This window comes from Scyliorhinus torazame, chromosome 1 (genome assembly GCF_047496885.1).
Source record: "Scyliorhinus torazame isolate Kashiwa2021f chromosome 1, sScyTor2.1, whole genome shotgun sequence".
NCBI lineage: Eukaryota > Metazoa > Chordata > Chondrichthyes > Carcharhiniformes > Scyliorhinidae > Scyliorhinus > Scyliorhinus torazame.
In genome coordinates, this window is record NC_092707.1 from 363,281,256 (window position 1) to 363,298,569 (window position 17,314).

Below are 17,314 nucleotides of genomic sequence, written 5' to 3' on the forward strand. Positions count from 1 at the left end.
GGGTGAACCGCATAGGCTAGAAGTGGAACTACCGTAATGCACAATTTAATAGACACAGGCGTAAAATTTCCAGCCTCACCCACCACGGGGACGGAATATTTGACGTACCAGCAAAAGGTCCATTGACTTTGGGTGGGGGTTTCTGGTCCTGCAGTGAGTTGGACTTGAAAAGCCCACCCACAGAACCATAATTTGAATAAATTATTCTGCATTTAAAATGCTCCTGATGTTCCTGCATCTAACTTCCGAAATATTGCTCTTCCTCCCTACCGTATTGGGCGCACAGCAGGCAGTTTCTGGCCGCAATTTGTTCAGTATCATTATAAGCAGTCGGCTACCGCACCCAAATCTCTGTCCTGAAGATAAAATGGTGCAATTATCTCAGGGTGAAGGTAGGTCGTAATTGTGTCCACTTTCTAGATGCTTCATCTACTAAAAAGCAATGGGACCATTGGGATGGAGTCATCTGCTGGAATTCGACTTGTTTTATCACATGAGCCCCCGACATACTGTATGGTGGCACAATGCAGTTTTGTAGTATACTTGCATGGCTGAGGTGAGGCCCTCTAAATTGGCTTATTGGTCTGGAACATGGCAAGAAAAAGGTTCTGGACATTGTAAATCCATCTCTCTTACAAAGGGCCAATTTAATCTGTGTAGTTTTCTTTTACTGGGAACCTGCACAATGTAGATGCCCTGCATTTTGCTGCCCCCTCCCCTGAATGAATACTCAAATCTGTCAATATTAATGTGGTGGTCTGGGACTTCTATTGGAGTCAAACACTTAGAACACCAGTGGGTGTAACACATCCGGTCATAACCTCAGTATGACTGTGTTCTTCCAAATCCAATAGAATTTAAACACTTTCTGCCTTTCGTAGAAACATACAAAATAGAAGCAGGAGGAAGCCATTCGGCCCTTCGAGCCTGCTCCGCCATCCATTATGATCATGGCTGATCATCAAGTTCAATACCCTTATCCCACCTTCCCCATCATATCCCTTCATCCCTTTAGCCACAAGAACTATATCTAATTCCATTAGATTTCCTTCATTCTCTTCTCTTTTCCATTTTCTCTCAGCTTTTTTGAAAGATTTTTTAAATCATTATCGTTACCTTATTATCAATCAATCTATCCTAGCATTTCTGTAATCCTGGAAGTATCTTCAACAACTTTTATTTATTCTCTTCTCCTTCACCTCCTGGCTCAAGCCAACCATTTTGGTGGCGGGAGCTGCTTTCACCAATTGGATTTTTACTGGCTGAAGAATATCTTTGTTTAAGCCAACTGATAATAATAATCTTTATTAGTGTCACAAGTAGGCTTACATTAATAACGCTGTACTGAAATTACTGTGAAAATTCCCTACTCGCCACACTCCAGCGCCTGTTCGGGTACACTGAGGGAGAATTCAGAATTCACCTAAAAAGCACGTCTTTTGGGACTTGTGGGAGGAAACCAGAGCACCCGGAGGAAGCCCACGCAGATACGGGTGAGAACATGGAGACTCCGCATAGTCAGTGACCCAAGCCAGGAATTGAACCCGGATCCCTGGCGCTATGAAACAACAGTGCTAATCACTGTGCTACCATACCGCCCTAGGTCATGGGATTGATAGGCCATGGAACTGATTAGTTCACATCACAAAGACAGTGACCTTGAAAATCTTCAGTGATTCCAGCAGACTCCCACTGTATTGACTAGAAAATAGACCACGATATATTTAAGAGAGGGTGATGGCCTAAAGAACAAAGAACAAAGAAAAAGTACAGCACAGGAACAGGCCCTTCGGCCCTCCAGGCCAGCGCCGACCATGCTGCCCGTCTAAACTAAAATCTTCTACATTTCCGGGCTCCGTATCCCTCTATTCCCATCCTATTCACGTATTTGTCAAGATGCCCCTTAAATGTCACAATCGTCCCTGCTTCCACCACCTCCTCCGGCAGCGAGTTCCAGGCACCCACTACCCTCTGTGTAAAAAACTTGCCTTGTACATCTCCTTTAAAACTTGCCCTCCCCGCACCTTAAACCTATGCCCCCTAGTATTTGACCGCTCTAACCTGGGAAAAAGTCTCTGTCTATCCACTCTGTCTGTACCCCCTCATAATTTTGTAGACCTCTATCAGGTCGCCCCTCATCCTCCGTTGTTCCAGTGAGAACAAACCGAGTTTATTCAACCTCTCCTCATAGCCTAGTGACAAAGTGTTCAGGGGGTCTCATGGGGTTGAAACCCCCAACCACATACTTATACCCTCACAAGGTGATTGAAGTGAGAGGGACCAAATACTAGAGTTCTGTCCCAAGCCTTCTTTGATGTTCTGGCAAACACATTGACAGATGTCAGAGCCACTTGGAAATCCAGGCCGCGTTCAAGGCCTAAAATTATCCCAACTCTTTTTTTAAACATTTTTTAAAGCAATCCCCTTTAATAAAGGAGCTTTATGGCCACCTCCCAAAGGGACCAGCACCCCTCAGGCCCAATCCTCCGGCAGACCTTCCGGCAGTCTCTTTGGAGTGTTGAGGGCTATTCCACTATCCTGCCAAAGATGGCTTGATGACTTACAAAATGTGGCAGAGATCAAGTAGATGTAAAATGCACAGGTGAACTAGTTGGTAAATTTTGTGACTGTTCGCCTTAATCCATGTTCATTAAAAAAATCAAAGAAAATCATGTCATCCAAATAAACTCATCAGCTGTCCCAAAAACCCATACACGTAAACTCACAAGGGGTTCCCTGCTCTCCCTGCTCTACTATCTGTGGCTGCTCATCCACCCACCTTAGTCTCAGCCTTTGGGAATTCCTCCCTCAGCATCTCTACCTTGATATCTCATTCAGAAACCTCCTTAACATTCTTCTCATTTAAAGAATATTTATCCTCGCCTGGCCCTTATCCTCTTCCTCCCCTTGGCTCACTGTCCATTTGCTTTACATTTTGCAAATAAATGATTTAAATTTTAGAAGTTGCGAAGATTAATCAGTGTGATGGATTACTGCTCCTGTCCCAAGGCTCAGAGATATCTTCCAGTTTTTTTAAAGAATCTCAGTAACAGACAGTTCACAGTAGGAAGTTGCTCCCGGTTCAACTCACCTTTGCCTATTTATTCATGACTGACTTATCCCCTTAGCTCTAACAATGGTTACTGCACCTTACGACAAGTCTTAAATCTTGCTGCAGTGGAACTCTTCCCATACCACCATCACTACACCAGTATGAACTGCACCCAGGAACTGATAAATATGTAGAGCAGTTTCATGTGCAATTGTTGGCATTAAATGGACAGAAATCTAGCATGGTCAATCTCACAACCTGGTTTGATGGTTTTTTTGAGCTACTATGATGGCAGGGGTATGTGCTAACTGTGTGTACATGCAAAGCTCCTAGGACTGAAGATAGTCCTCGCCTCTCAATAGCCCAGTCCTGAAATGGACTTTCTGCAGATAGTGACACTTGCACTGATATATAGATCCTCTGGCGAGTGTGTTTTCTGACACCTGTACTGGCACGAGCAGGAGTTGGCAAGAGAGTCAACACCAGTGCATATTTCAGTAATACTCCTGGGCACTGCTCATTACTGTCAATAATAGCTGAGACAGCAGTCCTTCTGACACCACTGAAATCAGTAAAGCCTTACCTCTGGTTTTCTCCGACTAATTCCCAAGTCTTTCAATGCTGGAATGGAAAACCCATCGCATTCTCGAACTCTGGACCTCTATTGCTACAGTTTGAGCATCTGTGGGAGAGAAGCCCTAACTGCCTGTCTGGTATCACATCTGCAGATGTCCTGGAATTGCCATAAAGTTCATGTTTTATTTGCCGTAAAAAGCACCAAGTGGGGCTGCTTATATGCAACTAGTGGATCCGTCCAGCTGAGCCATCATCAGTAACACACGACTGGACAAGGTCTCCAATGCCTGCACCAACACTTGATACTCAGCTAGCCTCTATTTTTTTGTGTGGTCCAGGTTTTCAGAATTATCAGGAGGCCGACACAGCCGGTAGCAGGCTCCACCTCCTCCTCTGCCAACACCACCCATTCCTGTGTACTCATGACTTGTGCTTCATCTAATGTACTCCCCTCTAGCTGAATTATTACATTCCCAAGGATGAATATCTGATTAATGTTTTGGAGGGAAAGTGTGAGTGATGGCATGTCCTAGAACAGTCAAAGTTAATGGGGTCTTGCCTGACTTCCTCTGGCATAGCTAAAGAAAAAGGGGAAGAGAGATTGAATGGTGTCTGATGAACAATGTATACATTTCAGTAATTCGGTCGGAGTAGCATGATAAAGAGCTTAAGATGATGCTTTGCTGGCTGTTAGCAAATAAGAAAATAAGATGAGAGTGAAAGGCAGTAGACTTTTATAACACATCATAAGCTGGAGCCATCTTTTATTTCTCTATCACTTTACAGGGTTTTCCTCATATAGCGTTAAATAGCTAAAGTTAGACGGTTTCCCAACAAGTGATTGCTGAGAATTCTTCTGGGCTGTTTCCTGCAAACAGAATAAAAGTGAGATGTTCCAATTTGTAATATCCAAGTATCAACATGCTGCCCACATTTGGGTGCAAAGACAAGTACATGAAATGATAGAATTCTTGAGGACAATGCAGATGTAAAGATGTAAACAAAGGAACAAGTAAGAATGAAAGCTGAGGGGACTTTGTTGTCACTTTGGCATTTGTAATAAGGCAGTAAAGAATGTGAGGGAGACCTGCCATAGTACCTAGTGCATAGAGTATTGGAATGTCAGGACAGTTCCTGCACCACGGTTGACCTGGTAGTATCATTGAACTTTTTCCTGCAGTTTCTAGGTGCACAATGTTGTCGAAGAAGCACTTCCACTCATAGGACAATGAGTTTCCATTCAGGCTAAACCAGCAAGGGAGTGGAAATGGGCACAAAAAAGGCCTAAGAGGAGGCAGGACTACTCCATCGTCCCCCAAAAGGGAAGTTTAGGCCTCCAGGTTCTCTCCCATCTTGTGGATTGTGGGATACCATTCAGCACGGTAGCCTTGTGGATAGCACAATTGCTTCACAGCTCCAGGGTCCCAGGTTCGATTCCAGCTTGGGTCACTGTCTGTGCGGAGTCTGCACATCCTCCCCGTGTGTGCGTGGGTTTCCTCCGGGTGCTCCGGTTTCCTCCCACAGTCCAAAGATGTGCAGGTTAGGTGGATTGGCCATGATAGATTGCCCTTAGTGTCCAAAATTGCCCTTAGTGTTGGGTGGGGTTGCTGGGTTATGGGGATAGGGTGGCGGTGTTGACCTTGGGTAGGGTGCTCTTTCCAAGAGCCAGTGCAGACTCGATGGGCCGAATGGCCTCCTTCTGCACTGTAAATTCTAAATTCTATGAAATCACAGGGTGGCCCTGGGCTGCGATATTTTACGTAACTTCCTGAAGATGTCCTACCTGGAACAAGTGGGGAAGTTGTTCAGCTGGATTAACGTGAGGCCTAGCTGTTAAAATTGCTCTCATCGTACCACGGGTACTTGTGAAATGAAGCCGTCAACCCAGTTTTCCACAGGAAATCCACTGGTTATTAAAACCAGAGCCACAGAAACATTCCGACATTCAAATTCTTGAAATCACAATGAGTCTCTGATGTTTCTGCAGATCAGTAAATTGTGTCGCAGTGTGAGACTTCCCACCCAGTATTGAGCTCTTCCCAATTACAGGTGTTTCCTAGGCCTGGAGCTAATACATTAAAATCAAAATCAAATTGACTGTGAAGATTCATATGGGGTTGGATGGGCATGTTTCATGCATCACTCCACATCAAGATGAGCTTTAACATTAAGTATAATTCTACAAAATCTACGATTTGAAATCTCTGACCAATACTGTCATATTTTGCCTTTTTAAAATGTTATTCTCCTACTTTTAGATATTTAGTGCCCCTTACCAATCTTTGGGTGCCTGAGGGAGGGAAGGTGTTATAACCCTACAGGAGGCCAGGGATCTGCAATCTCAGTGGCCTCACCTGAGTACGATCTACAGCGCATCCCTTAAACCAGGGATTGCTGGGACATAAATACCCCGGCTCAAGTGTAGGTCGGGTGGAGGAGACCCTTCGGGGAGTAGGAGGTGTAAATACGTAAGGAAATAAATCTAACTTTTTTTCTACAGTTGTCGCTTCCGAGTGGCCGCTTGCCTGAGACTTTACAGAAAGGTAAAAGAAGAGGAAAATGGGGCGACTCTCTCGTACCCAGGACCTGTGTCCTGCAGTTTAATATCGTTCCCAGTTGAGTCTGAGGAAGTCCAATTGCCAACAGGCATCCTGCCGCACTGAAGGTTGCCAATTTGCCGCACCATTTCATATCAATTCAGCAACAGAACTAAGTTCTTCAATAAAGTAAAAGCACTGAAATAAAAGCTCTGAAGAAGAGACATACTGACTCGAAATGTAAATTCTGTTCCGCTCTCCGCAGGTGTTGCCAGACCTGCTGAGTTTTTCCAGCATTTTCCGTTTTTGAGTTCTCAAGTATTTGTTTCTGCGAGCCAGGGGCCTGAACTGTGAGATGTTTTAATGGATTGATGGGTATTTTGGGCTTTCGGTGGTGGTATTATCACTGCCTTTATGTAAATGGCTTCTAACAAACCATGTGCAATTGAGGCTGCATTTGTGTTATCCCGGCCCTTTAATAGAGCAGCACTTCTGTGTACAAAGCAAATTAATTACAAGAGGCTGCAGACATGGTGACCTCCTGAGTCTTAGCTTCAGCAGAAGACGCAATTAGTTTACTTCATGATTACCTCACATGCATTTAGGCCAGAGGATTATGGGATTCATCGGGAGTAGTTAAGTTATTTTTGTGGTGTTGGGCGTTCTGACACACAGATGAGCCAACACGGTTGTATATGGTACAACGCTATTTTATTTAAACTTTCTATGTACAGTTTTGTCTTGATACTCTGCACGTGGGGATTCCCTGTTTGTGATCTTGTAACAGGTCTTGTCCGTGTCTTTGTCCCCAGACCTACTGTCCACTAGGTGTCGTGCTCGTGCTTTTATGTGGTTGGTGTCCTTGTGTGTGATTGGTTGTGGTGTTGTGTGCTCTAATTTGTCTGTTGGTGTGTCCATCATGATGTGTGTGTTTGAATATCATGACATCCCCCCTTTTTACAAAGATATGTGCCTACGTGGTAATAAATATGATCGCGTCGTGAGTGCATCTAAGAGTGTGTGTGTGTTGTGTACAGCATGTGCATATGACGTAACTATTTACATGGGGCGACGTCGGGTGCGTCACATGAACAAGGTTGTACCATAACAGAACATGAATGCGAACGAGAAAAAAAACTTGAACAGTGGTCCAGTCAGACGATATCTGGAACGATAAACAACAACAGGTTATCATATAAAATTGTGTAACTTGTTAGACATATGAACGGTGTTATAAGTCCAGTCTAATGGGCTTGTGACGAGTTCGGGTTGACCGCCTCAAGGGTGGATCAAGAACCACCGGCTGATGTGCAAGCATGGCCATGGGTGGCGATGGAGAGGGCGTGATCTGCGGCAGCTCCACAAAGTCATCCTCGGAAGCCTGTTGAGGATCTGGCGTGTGCGTACTGTGTGGCTGCGAGCGTGGAAGTCGGCGAAGGGCGCGCCGAGTGCGGCGACGCACTGAACCATCTGGCATGCGAACCAGGAACGAGCGGGGAGCCACATGTCGGAGGACTTCGGCCGGTGCTGACCAGCCACCATACGGTTGATGGACGCGTACTTTGTCCCCAGAGGACAGGGGGGGCAGGTCCATCGCTCGTGTGTCGTACTGACTTTTCTGGCGATCACGCTGCATTTGCATGTTCCGAAGAACCGTCTCATGGTCTGTTGTTGGTGCCAGGATGGACGGTACCGTCGTCCTGAGGGAGCGACCCATTAGTAGTTGCGCTGGCGAGAGACCCGTGGATAGCGGGGTCGATCGATAGGCCAGCAAGGCGAGGTTAAAGTCCAATCCGGCAGCAGCCGCCTTGCACAGGAGCCGCTTGGCAATGTGGACGCCCTTTTCAGCCTTCCCGTTCGACTGTGGATGTAGAGGGCTGGATGTCACATGAGTGAAACCATATGCTGCGGCAAAGGACGACCATTCACGGCTGGCGAAGCAGGGTCCATTGTCTGACATGACAGTCCTTGGAATGCCATGGCGAGCAAATGTTTCCTTGCAGGCCCCAATGACTGCGGACGACGTCAGATCATGGAGAGGCATGACTTCCGGGTAGTTTGAGAACTAGTCTATAATAACGATGTGATCTCTGCCGAGCGCGTGAAATAGGTCAACACCCACCTTCGCCCAGGGGGACGTCACCAACTCGTGTGGTAGAAGCGTCTCCGGAGGTTGCGCCGGCTGAAACCTCTGACAGGTTGTGCCATTGAGCACCATGTTGGCTATGTCTTCATTAATACCCGGCCAATATACCGCCTCCCGGGCCCTTCGTCTGCATTTTTCGACGCCCAAGTGGCCTTCGTGTAGTTGATTAAGAATCATCTGGCGCATGCTGTGCGGAATAACGATCCTGTCTAATTTCATAAGGACCCCGTCTATGTTGGTGAGGTCATCTCGCACATTATAAAACTGGGGGCACTGCCCTTTGAGCCACCCTTCCGTCATGTGGCGCATCACTCGCTGCAGAAGGGGGTCAGTCGCCGTCTCTGCGCGTATGTGGGCCAGACTTAGATCATCAGCTGGCAGATTTGCTGCTGTCAGAGTCACGTGTGCCTCAATTTGACGCACGAACCCCTCCGCATCTGGTGGTGTGCTCACTGCTCGGGAGAGCGTGTCCGCCACGATGAGATCCTTCCCCGGAGTGTAGATCAGTTCGAAATCATACTTCCAGAGTTTAAGTAAGATGCGCTGAAGGCGAGGGGTCATGTCGTTCAGGTCTTTGTTAATGATGTTGACCAGGGGGCGGTGGTCAGTTTCAACCGTAAATCGTGGCAGGCCATACACATAGTCGTGGAACTTGTCCAGTCCAGTTAACAAGCCCAGGCATTCTTTTTCTATTTGCGCGTAGCGCTGTTCGGTAGGGGTCATGGCTCGTGAGGCATATGCAACCGGGGCCCATGACGACGTGCTGTCTTTTTGCAGGAGTACCGCTCCAATACCAGATTGGCTGGCGTCTGTTGAGATCTTTGTAGGGCGAGTCGTGTCAAAGAACGCCAGCACTGGTGCCGTGACCAGTTTGTGCTTGAGCTCCTCCCATTCCAGCTGATGCGATTGCTGCCAGTGGAATTCTGTTGATTTTTTTACGAGATGGCGCATATTCGTTGTATGAGAAGCCAGGTTGGGAATGAACTTCCCAAGGAAGTTGACCATGCCCAGGAATCTGAGGACAGCCTTCTTGTCAGCCGGCCGTGGCATGGCTGTGATGGCGCTAACTTTGTCTGCATCGGGACGGACCCCTGATCGTGAGATGTGGTCCCTGAGGAATTTCAGCTCCATCTGGCCGAAGGCACACTTGGCGCGGTTGAGACGCAGGCCATTTTGTCGTATGCGGGTGAAGACACGTCGTAGACGATGCATGTGTTCCTGCGGAGTGGTGGACCAAATGATGATATCGTCCACATATACACGTACCCCTTCGATGCCTTCCATCATCTGCTCCATAATGCGGTGGAAAACTTCAGATGCTGAAATGATGCCGAATGGCATCCGGTTGTAGCAGAATCTGCCAAAAGGGGTGTTGAATGTGCATAGTCTTCGGCTGGCCGGGTCCAGTTGGATCTGCCAAAATCCTTTGGACGCATCCAATTTGGTAAATATTTTGGCTTGCGCCATCTCGCTGGTGAGGTCCTCTCGTTTCGGGATGGGATAGTGTTCCCGCATGATGTTGTTATTCAGATCTTTAGGATCTATACATATGCGGAGCTCGCCAGAGGGCTTCTTTACACAGACCATGGAGCTGACCCATGACGTGGGCTCCGTGACCCTGGATAGGACCCCTTGGTCCTGAAGATCCTGCAGCTGCAACTTGAGGCGGTCTTTGAGTGGCGCAGGAACCCTGCGAGGTGCGTGAACGACAGGGATGGCGTCCGGTTTGAGTCGAATCTTGTACGTGTATGGCAATGTCCCCATATGCCTTCAAAAACCTCCTGGTTGTGAGCAAGGAGGGAATGGAGATTTGCGTGGAACTCAGCATCCGGGAAGTCGGATATCTCATCTGGAGAGAGAGACATAATGCGCTGTACCAGGTGAAGGACCTTGCACGCCTGTGCGCCCAGTAACAAGTCTTTTGATGAGCCGACAACTTCGAAGGGGAGTGTGGCCGTGTGCATCTTGTGAGTTATCTATAGCTGGCAAGATCCTATGGACGGGATGACGTTCCCGTTATAATCAACCATCTTGAGCCGGGATGGCGTTGTGGGTGGTTTGACCTTCATGGCCTGGAATGCAGAATATGCAATCAGGTTGGCGGATGCGCCGGTGTCCAGACGGAAGGTGACGCGCGATCGGTTGACCGTCAGGGTGGCACACCCCTCATCGGCTGGATTGATGGCATTGACCTTGTTGACATCGATGACGGAAACGCAGAAGGCATCCTGGTCATCTGCATCACTTAACTGGAAGTCTTGATGCGTGGGCTGGACGGTCCTGACTTGTCTGCGAGATTGTCAGGGATGTGCAGGATCCTGGGTTGAGCCGAACGACAGTGGGCAGCATAGTGGCTCTCTTGCCACATCTGAGGCACTGTCGGTTTTTAGCAGGACATTGCCCTTTTAAGTGTACATCTCCACAATTGCCGCACGTCATGACGTCACGGAGTTCGTTGCGCCACTGCGCATGCGCAGTGCGATCTTGCGGTGGGCGCGCCTGCGCAGTGCGTCCCTCGATGTGGCCGTTATTTTTGGCGCGCACCAGCGCGGGAGACCGCGAAAAGCGCGGGAAGCGGCCGCTGTCGTCCGGGCCGTGGGTCGGGAAGTAATCGACGGCCTGGATGCGTTCGGCGTCGTGGGCGGCCTGGCTTGCCGATTCGACGGCTGGGGACCCCCTCCGTGCCAACTCGGACGCCTGAAATCGGGCAAAACGGCAGGTTGCATTCTCGTGGAGGACACAGGCTTCCACAGCAGACGCTAAGGTGAGGCTTTTTATTTTAAGAAGCTGCTGGCGTAGGCCACTAGAGGCAACGCCAAAAACAATCTGGTCCCTGATCATGGACTCTGTGGTGCTGCCGTAACCGCAGGACTGCGCTAGAATTCGGAGGTGCGTCAAAAAGGGTTGAAAAAGCTCCTCCTTACCTTGCAGGCGTTGCTGAAAGAGGTATCTTTCAAAACTTTCATTCACTTCAACCTTAAAGTGCTGGTCCAGTTTGAGGATGACCGTGTCATATTTGGATTGGTTTTCGCCTTCTTTGAACACCAGTGAGTTGAAGACGTCGAGGGCGTGCTGACCTGCGTAGAAGAGGAGCATTGCAATCTTCGTTTCATCCGAGGCACTCTGTTTTTTGTTGGCTCGGATGTACAGGTCAAATCGCTGCCTGAAGAGCTTCCAATTGGTACCTAGGTTCCCCGCGACTTGCAACGGCTGCGGTTTGTCGGTGCGGTCCATGTCCAGAATGGCAGGTTAGTTGGCAGGTATCGATCCACTCCTGTACCATGTGGTGTTGGGCGTTCTGACACACAGATGAGCCAACACGGTTGTATATGGTACAACGCTATTTTATTTAAACTTTCTATGTACGGTTTTGTCTTGATACTCTGCATGTGGGGATTCCCTGTTTGTGATCTTGTAACAGGTCTTGTCTGTGTCTTTGTCCCCAGACCTACTGTCCACTAGGTGTCGTGCTCGTGCTTTTATGTGGTTGGTGTCCTTGTGTGTGATTGGTTGTGGTGCTTTGTGTGCTCTGATTTGTCTGTTGGTGTGTCCATCATGATGTGTGTGTTTGAATATCATGACAATTTTTACTTGATTTTATTTCAAATGTTCCCTCTGGGACTTACCCTCAGTGGCTCAGATGATAAATACAATACAATTCCATGGGGTAAAACTGAGCTTTACAGACAAGAAAGTCCCACAGCAAACCTGCGTGAAGGAGTGGTGGAGGCAGATTCGACAGCAAGTTTCGAAAGTGAACTGTGTATGTACGTGAAAGGAAAAAAATTGTAAGGTAATTGGCAGGGGAGAGGGGCTAACTACATAGCTCTCTATATCGGAGAGACCAAACGCAGACTGGGTGATCGCTTTGTTGAGCACCTTCGGTCTGTACGCATTCAGGACCCTGACCTTCCCGTTGCTTGCCATTTTAACACAAGACCCTGCTCCCATGCCCACATGTCTGTCCTTGGCCTGCTGCAATGTTCCAGTGAAGCTCGACGCAAACTGGAGGAACAACATCTCATCTTCCGGTTAGGCACGCTACAGCCTTCCGGTCTCAACATCAAATTCAACAACTTCAGATGATTAGCTCTACCCCATCTTGACCCATTTGTTTTCATCCCATTTCCTTTTAACTGTCTTTTACCATTTCTTTCTTTGTTGTCTTTCTGTATATATATTTACCCTCCCATTTTGTCCCCCTTTCCTTACCTTTTCTCCCCTTTGCTTCCCCTTCCCCTCCCCCACATCAACCTCTGTCACAGTTTACCCTCTGATGTTAGTTTCTCCGCAGTTTGGCCTTTCACACCTTTTGCTCTCTCTGGGGACTGCCATTAGCACTCTTTCCCCTTGGTTTCTGTGGCTATTAGCACCCTGTTCCCTTGGTTTCTGTGGCTATGACTCATCTTTCATTCTTTCACTCCACAGTATAAATATTTCCAACTTTCTCTGTCTTTTAGCTTTGACAAAGGGTCATCTGGCCTCAAACGTTAGCTCTTTTCTCTCCCTACAGATGCTGCCAGACCTGCTGGGTTTTTCCAGCATTTTCTCTTTGGTTGCTCTTTTAAAAGGGCCAGAAGAGGGGCCGAATGGGCCTCCTCATGTGCTGTAAAATCTACAACAAATAGTTTGTGGTGAGATAGTTAATCTCTGAAGTGGTGCTACGATTGACTTTGGTTCATGTGAGGTAGTGAGGTGCAAATCATGTCATGCTTATAATCACGCTTGAAGAAAAGATATGGGTAAGGAGATCAGATCCCAATGTATACCTCGAATGGTGAAATAACCTGCCAACATTCATTATCCATGATCTCTCATGAAAAATAGCCACTTTGTTAAGATACTGGAAAGCTTTCGCCACCTGTGGAACTGTATCCCAGCAAGAATAACGAGCAAGTGTTCTCTGGAGAGAAACGGAAAGGAAACTAGGGTAAACATTTTTTTTCATAGTCTGTACAGCTGCAAAATGTTTTGTTTGGTATGTGAGAAGGGAGGCATTTAGACATTGACGTTCATTTCCATTCTCTACACATTTCTTTCTCGGGTGACATAGAGAGAAAGCCTGACCAACAGTGAAATGATTCTTCGTGTGTGGCTAGACAGCAAATGTCAGCAGGTTCTTCAACCATGATTCACAATTGAGGCTCATCTTCTCTTCACATGACCCCCAGTTTGCACCAGGGACCAGTGCCTAGTGATCACGAGTGGGGAACTCAGCCCCAAGGGCACTGAAGCCAATTATAGCACTTCAGCTGCAGGCTTGGCTAAAACAGCAAGCTCAGCGGCTAGGAGGAATTGAACCCAAGATCGTCTGATCTATAATGTTAGCACTGCATTAGTGAGCCATCAGGGAGGTTAGGGATTAAAGTTACAATTGTAGGCATGTACAATGAATAAAATGATGGAGTTTATCTCGGCAGAGACTGGAAAGTCTTTTGTTCACTGTGTCATGTGTTTTCAGTGATTATATCATTTTTATAAAATATAGAAGCTTGTGGAGATGCTATCACCATCCCTCCCGTCCCTGCCTCCATAGGACTGGACTGCTTACCTCATCCATATCAGGCCCCCCCCCCCCACCATTACAATGTCCAACTGGCCAACATCACTCAATAACTTTATTCAACAATATAAATTAATCACTCCTTTGCATCCCCTTAGTCCTGTCTTATGAATCCCCTTGTCTGACCCAGAGCTCTTATGCAGTGCTGTCCCATTGGCTGTGATCCCGCCCTCTGAGATGTTTGCATATGAGCTAATCCAGTGTTTCTCAAACTTTTTTTCCGGGGTCCTATTTTTACCAACCGGCCAACCTTCAGGACCCAAACCAGCTGACCTTCGCAACCCACGGCGGCCGACCTTCGCGACACACGCCGGCCAAACTTTGCGACCCACGCCGGCCGACCTTTGCGGCCCACGACGGCCGACCTGCGCGACCCACCATTTTCTCTTACCTTGTTTGTTGCTGACAAAAATGGAGGAAATAGTTTTGGGTCCCTTTGGCCCCAATGGTCCCTTTGGCCCCCCGAACTTGTAAAAAAAAAGGCAGCGACCATATAAAACAAAATGCGGCCGCACTGCGCATGCGTGGCCAATCATCGGCGCATATGTGCATAGTTTTGCGCATGCGCACTGATGATCGGGGACGCATGCGCAGTGTGGCCGAATTTTTTAAATCTGTTCCTGGCTATTTTGAAGGCCGCTCGCAGCTGTCATTATTAAAAGCCGGCTGCTGCGGCTGTTGCGCGTGGATTTGCGCGATCGGGAGCACCGCGACGGACGGCTCCGCGACCCTCCCAACACCCGCCCGCGACCCATCCGTGGGTCACGCCCCCGAGTTTGACAATACCTGAGCTAACCTATCCTCCAATCACAGCCGCAGCCACTTGTGCACAACGTCTCATTACGTATAGATCCTGATCCTAAATTAGCCTCTAACATTTGTGCAGTATCAGAACTGGGGTCTGTGAATGTAAGGTCAAATGATAGTGCCTCTCCGAGGCATATTTCTCCTATCACTCTTCCATGTGAGGCTGCAGTGGCTGTGCAGTTGGCAGTTCTTCACCATCTGAAAGTGTTAAAGTGTAGTGGAGAGTAAGGGCGAGGAAAGGAGGTAGAGCTTAAAGCAGGAGGTTCGTACACTCTAATGGCAGATTGCACTTCATGGGGTTTTCAGGATGTGGGGAGATGTGAGTGAATATGATGCATAAGGCATCAATTTGTAGTCACCCAGGATGGCCTTTGCAGTGCTCGGTGCCACCGAGGCATTGTTGCCTATTATCCTGTGAGACAACTCCGTGAGAGCTTTTCGTCCACTGTCCTTTGCAGGTTCCTTCTGATGTGGGTGACCTTTCCTGCAAGGGAGAGGGCAGAATGTCAGTGACGATGGGCAGAGTTTTTCATCTGGAGACTAAGTCCAGTGGTGGGAAGGAAATTTGACGTGATTCCCGCTGGGAGGCATGGTGGCTGAACACTCCAGTGTTCAGCTCATTGATTATGCATCCACAAGGAGTTCGGCAAATCTCATGGCAGGGTGGGGCAGGAAGTTAGCTACTCTGCCGTTACCTCAGCAGGTCGAAGGTCCTGTCGCCATACTTAAACAGCACCCCGGACAGCCATTCACTCTTGCAGGTCGGGAGCTCTGCACTACCAGTCCTTGCAGCTCCAGTTCATACTGGACAAGCTGGCAGATATGAGCAACTGCAACCCGGAACATATGAAGGTATCTCCAGCATTACCTTCCTCTCATCTCTGGATAAGAACAGCACCTGTGCTACACCCACGGTCAGATCAATGCTCTCCATTACAGTGGACCCTATTCACCAACATAGTCATAGAAGTTTTAAAGCATGGAAACAGGCCCTTCAGCCCAATTTGTTCATGCTGTCCAGTTTTTACCACTAAGCGAGTCCCAATTGCCCACATTTGGCTTATATCCCTCTTTACCCATCTTATCCATATAACTATCTAAATGCTTTTTATTTTTTTTAATTTTATTTTTAAAAAATATATTTATGAAAATGTTTTACACAATTTTTCTCCCTTACAAACAATAACCCCCCCGTAACAAAAAAAACTGAGAAATCGCGCAGAGCAAGATATATACATGGCAAAATGATATATTTACACAGCTTTGTACACTGGCCCTCACGCATACGTGCCAGTTTCCCCAACCCTTCATGTTATCTCTTGCTCATCCACCCTCCCAGGCAGTCCCCCCTTCCCCCCCCCCCCCTCCTCCCAGGACGTCCCCTCCACCGCACCCCCCCCCCCCCCCCAAGGTTGCTGCTGCTGACTGACCTTCCCCTCTAACGCTCCGCGAGATAGTCTAGGAATGGATGCCACCGCCTGTAGAACCCCTGCGCAGACCCTCTCAAGGCGAACTTAATCCTCTCCAACTTTATGAACCCAGCCATATCATTTATCCAGGCCTCCAGGCTGGGGGGCTTCGCCTCCTTCCACATCAGCAAGATTCTTCACCAGGCTACTAGGGACGCAAAGGCCAGAATGCCGGCCTCTTTCGCCTCCTGCACTCCCGGTTCGTCCACTACTCCAAATATTGCTAGCCCCCAGCTTGGCTTGACCCGGACTTTCACCACCTGAGATATTGCTCCCGCCACTCCTCTCCAGAACCCCTCCAGTGCCGGGCATGACCAAAACATATGGACATGGTTCGCCGGGCTCCCTGAGCACCTTCCACATCTGTCCTCTACCCCAAAGAACCTACTCAACCTCGCCCCCGTCAAGTGAGCTCTGTGAACCACCTTAAATTGTATCAGGCTGAGCCTGGCACACGAGGAGGAGGAATTAACCCTACCTAGGGCATCAGCCCACAGACCTTCCTCGATCTCCTCCCCCAGCTCCTCCTCCCATTTACCCTTCAACTCTTCTACCAGCGCTTCCCCCTCTTCTTTCAACTCCTGGTGTATTTCCGACACCTTGCCCTCCCCGGCCCATACACCCGAGATCACCCTATCTTGAACTTCTTGTGCCGGGAGCAACGGGAATTCCCTCACCTGTCGCCTCACAAAAGCCCTCACCTGCATATATCTAAAGGCATTTCCCGGGGGTAACTCGAACTTCTCCTCCAGTGCCCCTAGGCTCGCAAACGTCCCGTCGATGAACAGGTCCCCCATTCTTCCAATCCCCGCCCGATGCCAGCTCTGGAACCCCCCGTCCATCTTCCCCGGGACAAACCGGTGGTTACCCCTGATAGGGGACCACACCGATGCTCCCATTGCACCCCGGTGCTGTCTCCACTGGCCCCAGATCCTTAGCGTTGTCGCCACCACCGGGCTCGTGGTATACTTTGTCGGCGAGAGCGGCAGCGGTGCCGTCACCAACGCCCCCAGGCTCGTTCCTTTACAGGACGCCATCTCCATCCTCTTCCATGCCGCCCCCTCTCCCTCCATAACCCACTTGCGGATCATCACCACATTTGCTGCCGAGTAGTAGCTCCCCAGGTTTGGCAGCGCCAACCCTCCTCGGTCCCGACTGCGTTCC

The 17,314-nt window shown here is 48.6% G+C and overlaps 1 protein-coding gene across 5 annotated transcripts in view; it reads right to left on the minus strand.

The window, feature by feature from the left end:
• Positions 1-17,314, minus strand: part of LOC140408125 (protein STPG4-like) — a 120,089-nt gene that overhangs the window by 13,556 nt on the left and 89,219 nt on the right. Inside the window, exon 6 of one of the 5 annotated variants that reach the window (XM_072495269.1) lies at positions 301-356. The exons of the other annotated variants lie outside the window; for them this stretch is intronic. Within the exon in view, the coding sequence (XP_072351370.1) occupies positions 321-356 (36 nt within the window). The 3' untranslated portion in view covers positions 301-320. Of the gene's footprint in view, positions 1-300; positions 357-17,314 lie in introns of those variants that run through there. 5 annotated transcript variants of the gene reach the window in all.